This window comes from Martes martes, assembly GCF_963455335.1.
Source record: "Martes martes genome assembly, chromosome: 2".
Classification (NCBI taxonomy): Eukaryota; Metazoa; Chordata; class Mammalia; order Carnivora; family Mustelidae; genus Martes; species Martes martes.
The window spans coordinates 23,272,556-23,280,166 of record NC_137889.1 but is presented as its reverse complement, the minus strand read 5'-3'; the positions used below and the strand labels follow the sequence as shown (position 1 = coordinate 23,280,166).

Here is a 7,611-nt window from a genome sequence, read left to right as displayed (position 1 = left end):
AAATAAAGTTTTCTTGGAATGCAGCCACACTCATCATTTCTGTACTGTCTGTGGCTACTCTTGCACCACGGCAGGAAGGTTGACTAGCTGCTACAGAAACGGCTTACGGCTTCCTCAGCATTTCACATTCCTTTTTGGTATGCTACACAATCAGTGATGCAGCTATGATGTGAAAGCATTTGCTGGGCTTTGTCTATCTGTACAAAAACATTTTTTTCTGTTACCAGATCATTATGTCAAAACAAGAAAACTGCACTTTGAATGCTGTGCCTTGAAGGCACACTGGAATGTGGATTATCTTACCAAATTATATGGTAAATACTGTGTTTGTCAAGGAATGATGCTGTAACTGCTAAAAAACACAATATATGTTGACATAAGCAGACCAAGCACTCATCACAACATGCCCAACTACTGGGAAAGCAACAGAAATTTTAAAATGGAGTATCTTAACACATCGTGATTTCTTCACAAAATAAGAAATGAAAGTGAGGCTACAACCAAAGTCTGTTAGCCAAGAAAGCCATTTACTGATACTTAGGTCATGGTTTCTGAATCAGTAGCCCAAAGAATTATGTCTAGAGGAAATAAATTTTAACGACTTAGCCTTTTGGAAAGAACAGTTGGTTGAAGAGTGAGGCCACTGGGCACAACATCGACAGTTAATTATAAAATGAAAAAGGATTTTGAGTATTTTTCTTTGGCTCTAAGTAAGTCAGATATTCTAGTGCTTTCCAGCTATTACTGTATTTCTTTGAGAAATCAAAGCTAAGTTTGAAGTGACCAAAGAACTGGTTTCTTTTCATAGTCTGTATGGAAATACAAGTGATAGTATTTTCAAAGAAACTGAGAAACTACTACCTTAGTGCAACCTGAAATCTACTCAAATGTGTTAACAACCCCGAATATGTAAAAATATACATGGAGCAGAAAAGGGTTGGGTTGGTCAAATTTAAAACCTTGTAAAAATGTAAGGTGTTCTGGTTGAGCTGATACCCATTTCACTTGTCACCTCTGTTTTCTTTTTTCTAAACAAGAATAAACCCTGTTCATTGTTAGCTGGTGTCTTAAACTAGTGCAAAGACCATGTGAAAAGAGCGTAAACAAAAACATACTTGAGCCATAAGTGTGTGTCCAGTCTTTCCTCCAGTTGATTCTTTGTAGCCATTCTGGGCTCATCTGCAGCCGCTATTTGCCTGAGGGTATTTTTTAAAGAACTCTGAAACATGTTTGCATGTTACATTAAGATTAGTGTGTAATTAAGATTGCTTCTTATTATTATTCACCTTTCACAATAAATGTTTGATTAGGTCATTTAAGATGCTTTTAATCTAGACTTTAGGAGGCTTATACTTAATGAAAAAGATATGAATTCTAAACTGACAACAGCTTTTCTTTTATAGTTGAATAAAAGACAACAGAAGAACTGAAGTTTTCTGTGATAATCAATTTTTTAATTCGGCATCAACACAATTCTACTTTGGAGCATTATTTTTTTTTTTTCTCCATTAAGCACCTTTATCTGTCAAACAAGAACTGTTAAGTATTAATAAATTCAGGTCAGGAGAGCGCCTTACTCTGTAAAACCTTCCCTGGAAGATGCAACATGAAGGATAGTTTTTATAAATCATAAGCTAGTGTCTGGGTAATGAGATGCTCCTTTACATAGCATAAACCAGAGCTTAAAATCACTTATCAAAAGACCCCCTTTGGTTTCGATGGTGCTCAGAAATAAGTCAAAAGATGATTCATCTTAACACATTTTTCCCCCAACAGTAAGCTAACAAATACTGAATCCTGGCTACAAACAAGAACAAAGATCTACCTTCGGGCATTGTCACCAGTTGTCTTTTTGCGGTCTCTTTCCAGCCATGAGAAAAAGCTGCAAAGTGATTTGTTTGGCATTGCCCAAGCAGCCCTATCTTAACTTTTTGTTGGTGTAAGAACAATTAAAAGATGAGCTCTTAGTCACGTAGTAGGCTGCATTATGGTAGAAAATCCTCTTATATCCTCTTTTTCTGAGGATGGAAATAAACTGAACATTGTACTGTGGGACACATGTAAGTCAAAATAGGGAATATCTGCTAGTTTATATTATAATGGAGTAACAATGTTTTCACGAAGCATGACTCACATGATTACTGCCTTCATTTTTTAAGAACACGTTCTATAAATCCGTTGTATTTGATTTCTCTAAAGAACGTAATTATTGTCAAACATGCCGTATTCCCCATTTATCTGTTGAACACAGTGTAGTCAAGCTTCACAGTCTGTTTCTCATTGTCCTCAGAATCATTTTACCGACACATACTTATCTCAGAAGACCTGTGTTCTGACCAGGTTGTAGATCAATTTTGTCTGTAGTAACTCTGGTAGACTATTAGAAGTGTATCTTTAAAGTGATTTCGATTGTCAGTGCAAAGGCAAATTTCATATAGACAGCTAATAAAGGTGATCAACCAGACTTTATTATGGTAGAACAGGAGGGAATTCATGGATAAGCACTGCCTTAAATGTCCCATCATTGTATTTAGATGCAATAAGTTTATCTTTGAAAATACAAACCCTCTTTTCACTGCACAGCGGCAAATAGTTAACTACAGTATATGAAGTATTTGTACAACATTTTAAAAAATTCTTAAAAATTTTACCTATATGGTAGAATTTTTAAAAACAGGAAAAAATCAAAATTATCAGCTAAATGGAGTCTCAGGATAGTTGAAGTATAAGTGTCTTCGGGTTTGAGTTGAACAATTAAAATTTTTAAAACAAAATGTTTAAAATGTTTTTAAGGTAATTTTATAAATATGTACAAAATGTAGGTCTATTTGATGCTTTATTCACTCAGGTAAACTACGTACTGCATATCTAGTGAGATATGCCATCACCTCTAAAAATGATAACCACCTAGATTAAAAACAAACAAAAAAAACACTTGAAAGATTACCCACTGTATGAAAACAAAAAGGGAACCATTACAACTTAACGGAAAAAAATTTATTTGTAAAAAAAATTATTTTGAGTCCGATTCTAATGTGTACTGACTCATGTATTTCAATAATTACACAAAAGACCTAACGGAAAAACTTAACAGTACTCTAGCAAGGTAAGGAATAACCCCCCCCTTTTTTTTCTTATCTTCTATTTTAACGAGAAAGAACACATCACAGAATCCTGTCCACAAAAATGGCTATAGTACTGTGCTTTGAAAATAACCTGGCTGCATATAATTCTTAATACATCACGTGATGCTGTCGCCCTTAAGACTTCCAGCAGTAGCTATAGGTTCCAATCTGGCACTTCAGGTAATAAAAAAATGATGACCAAAAAATGCTTTAAAAGTAAAAAGTAAAAATGCATCATATCTTCTGATAGTTCCTGAAACAGATTGTCAGATCAATGTCTTTAGCTTTAAAAAAAAAAATTTAAAAAAAAATCTGAAAAGAGTGCCATCCTATTATTCAAAGAATTACACTCAAATGATCTATAAAATGGATTTGGCTGACATTGATTCTTTCACAAACTCATTTAAATATAAAACTTTACATTTTTAGAAAGAATGAATATTTGCAAGGATCTTGTTTACTCCATTATCCTCTGGTCTACTAGTCTATTATGTGTTGCATTTTTGTCTAATTCAGATTTTGAAAAGTTTAATATCATTTTCTTTTTGATTAAATACCAGTTCCTTAGCTGTGTAAGTTGTAAAAGATGATCTGCTTTAAATTCTCAAAATCAGTACCAAAAAATGTTTAAAGCTTATTCTAATCTCTAACATTTACAAAACTTACACTCCACTCAAAAAAAAAAGAAAACTTTTTCAAATAGTGCATACAAGGCACAAGAGCTTCCTAGTATATGTACTGAAGCCGAACATTTTGGCATCAACAAACACACCACTTTAGTTTACCTTAAATTCAATTTCCAAACAGCACATCATTTAGTTCATATTGAACTAAATTTCTAAAAGTACATGATTTCTTTTAATGATCTGCATAATTTAACCTTAAGTATTTGAAGAACTATGAAGTTTAACTGTCATACTTCTGATGACGGGACACAGAGATAATACAGATACCAATGGAGGATTAAACTATTGGCCCATTAAGAATCCTGAACAAATTCATTATTTTTGCTATGTTCAAGAGAACAAATAACCTAAAAAAAAATGAGACTTTTAAAAAAGCCAGACTGGCAAAAAAAGAACATTATAAATCAATCTTCGTAATTGTTTTTATAGATCTTCCCTCAATTTAAGAAGATCAGAAGAGACGAAAAATATTTTGGATGTAATTGTAATGTATTGGTTGTGATAAAAATTTGTTAGCTAGTTACTTATCAGTGAGCTCAGGCTTCAATGATCATACTTCTTTTCCAGCAGTGAACAAAGGCTAGAATTAGATTGAAGTCTGACAAAAATGGTGGTAATTTTCAACTGTAGGCCACTTAAAATTTATAATGAATTCATAGTCATTATAGTTCACTCAGTCTGGGGCTGGAGTCACAAGAGAGGGAATGAACAAGTCTGATATGCTACCTCCACCTCCCAGGTAACTAATAAAGCTGGAATTATACTGTAATTTGAAATCTTTTAACTTTCAATATCTTAATAGGCTCAATTTTCTGAATCAGAAAATCAGATGATTAAAGGGCTTTTTACGTGGATACATTGCACTACCCAAATATTTGGGTGAAAATTAGCCCATGACTTTATTCCAAGGTTTTATGATAGAAGGTATTTCTGCCCTTGATTCATAAACTTTAATTACTCCTAATATTTAACAGGAATTCATGTTAGTTGAAACAATCTATATATTGGATTAAAAACTGCGTTATGTTTTTTAAGCAACAGCTTAGAGAGAACTAACCAATTCATATTCTGCACATCCAGCCAAAGGGCAATGGGAGCAACAGGCCAATGGTGCCTTCCTGTGGGAAGCCTCTTCCTTCCACCTACAGCACTGATACCTTGAAATGAAACAGAAATCATGAAACTACTGTGTTAACTACAAAAAACAAACAAACAAAAAAACTAAACCAATTCATTCAACGTTTGCTGACTAACATTCCTTGTTCAAAATTGTTTTCTGGGCTAGAGAGCTCAGATATGCTCTTGAATACAGAGCTCTACATCAGTGCTTCTCAAACTATAATGTGCATATTATAAGACCAGAGGATTTTGTTAAAATGCAGAAAATGCAGATTCTGATTCAGTAGGTCTACATCCAAAATCATACATTTCTATTGAGCTCCCAGCTGATGCCAATGCTCCCGGTTTGAGGCCCCCAAAGTGTTCCTTTCTGCATGTGTCCGAGGACAGTAGGAATTTAGGAGTGACAGCTGAGTTGGAATAGGGATTTAGGAAAATAATTTTGAAATTTCATGTGTGTACAAGCACAGCATTTTTTACTTGAGTAGGAGGGAAGGCTGAAAAGATAATGTAACTTACAGAATAGTGCTGCTATGGGTCTAGGTACATAACTATCTGCAAAGTATGATGAACTAATATTTTATAAAAAGCCCACAGGTGATTTACTAATGTACTTCAAAAAGAAAAGAGAATATGAAAATATTCAGTAATATAATTAAATTAAGCATATCAGTATCAGGTAACATTATTTACTATAATATATAATAATATAACTTGACTGAATTGCAAGTCTGAGAGGTAAAGCAGGAAAAACTATTTGTGAAACTTTTAAAAACTATTTGGAATAGTAGCTACCTTCGGAAAATTCAATTTTTTAAAGAAACATTTAAATGTCATTGGTTAGGTCAATAGAATGAAAAACACTACATCATAAAATTACAAAATTTTTTTACACCACAGCTGATTCATGCTGCCATTTGGTTATTATGACCACTAATGTCATATATTCATGTGTAATAAAATCAAGTTTCTATGAGATTTTTTATTTTAATTATGTTATTCTATCACTTATTTACAAAATGGTTATTTAGAACCAGCTATGTGTCTGGTATTGTATAAAGTACTGAGAATAATGATCATCAAACCACACTGGTCTTATGTCAAAATACTGGGAAGTCTATGACTTACACACATATTATTCTGTAAACCTGTAAAATATTTAACACATATGACCTCAGAAACATTGGTAATTAGAACTAATGATTGAAAATACTGAAAAAAAATCCTATGAAATCTTATAGCTTTATAGAATTATTTCTACAAAATAGTTTACTTGTGGTATTAGTGATTTAGATTCGTGTATTCAGAGTTACATTTTAAGAATTACTTCCAGAAATTTAATATTCCCTTTGCTATTTATCAAATTAAGATTAAATTTTCAATATGCTAGCCATAGTTATGATTAGTCTGATCTACTACACCACCATATACAGTTATCCAAAACCAAAACATCAGTCAACTGGCAAATTGCCAGATCAGTATTTTGCAATTATCACATAGCTACTCATAAAAGCCAAACTAAAACAAAGAAACAAATTTTAAAAACAAACAGATTTTGAGGCTTAAAATAGGTTAAAAAACAAAGAAAAAAAAGCAGATTTGGTGAAGCACTTTGACACAAATGACTTTGTTTTAGATTCCCCTCTCTTGCTTTCTTTAGACTTTAGGATTCTAGACTGCAGTTTTATAAATAAAGATTTGTCTTGATAAATTTACTGTTCAACTCTACACTGGGTTTATGCTAACAATACATACAGTTTGTTTTGTTTGGATGTTTATGGCTTTGTTCCAAAGGGGCTCTTTTTGTACTGACTGGAGGCTTATAAGTAGATAATCTTTAAAAGATTATTTGAATTGATTTGGAGCAACCGGTTTAAAAAAAATTTATGGCTTAAAGAAAATGATTTGGAACCCTTGTTATTTTAAGGATAACGCATGCTACAGGGTCCTACTGTAACCAAAAATAGGGATGAGGGAGGTTTGCACTAACAGATATAATTATCTTTCACCACTTAGACCCAGTGAGATTCTACTAATAGATGGTCAAGGTTATAACTACTATATATCAGAAGGATAGAAAAAAACAAAAAATTACAAAGTCCTTTCATATGACAAGAAAATCATCATGTAAAGTTCAATAGTTTAGGAACAATCCTTGCCATTTAGTGTATTGCTATAAAAAGGAACTTTGTTCATCAACTTATTTCTATTATTTGTCAAGTTAATGTTACACACTAGCTAACCCCAAAGCCAGGTCCACATTTGGAGTTCTCCAGCATGAATAATAGGATTTCAAGGGTGAACTAAAACATCTTAAAATTTCAGTCACTCAAAAATCAATAATATTTATGGTCTATTTGCCCTAAGAGAACTGAAAAGCTGTTAAAAGTATAAAACATGAAAATAAAGGAAAAATGTCTTACTTTCATCAAGTATGAATTTATTTTGTTTGAAGAGTTAAGTCTCATTCTCCATGGTTAATGCAGGATTGCTCATACCTTCAAGAAAGAACAAAAATTAGCATTTTGTTTTGGGGGTGGGGAGGTGTTGCTTTTGAACAAATATAAGGCAGAGACTTGTTTATCCATCCCTGAATCTCCCCAATATAATGCTTCCAAAGGTGCCCTGCACATAGCACAGGTTTGTAAGATGGTCACACAGAAACACATACATACACACGA

At 32.9% G+C, this 7,611-nt stretch overlaps 1 protein-coding gene across 1 annotated transcript in view; it reads right to left on the bottom strand.

The window, feature by feature from the left end:
• Window positions 1-2,448: 2,448 nt before the first annotated feature.
• The window catches only part of ZDHHC2 (zDHHC palmitoyltransferase 2), a gene marked incomplete at its 5' end in the record, with an annotated part of 73,277 nt that continues 68,114 nt past the window's right edge, over window positions 2,449-7,611 (bottom strand). Inside the window, 2 exons of the mRNA XM_080796858.1 lie at window positions 2,449-4,968; window positions 7,354-7,428. Coding sequence (XP_080652984.1) covers window positions 7,388-7,428 — 41 coding nt within the window. The 3' untranslated portion in view covers window positions 2,449-4,968; window positions 7,354-7,387. The remainder of the gene's footprint in view (window positions 4,969-7,353; window positions 7,429-7,611) is intronic.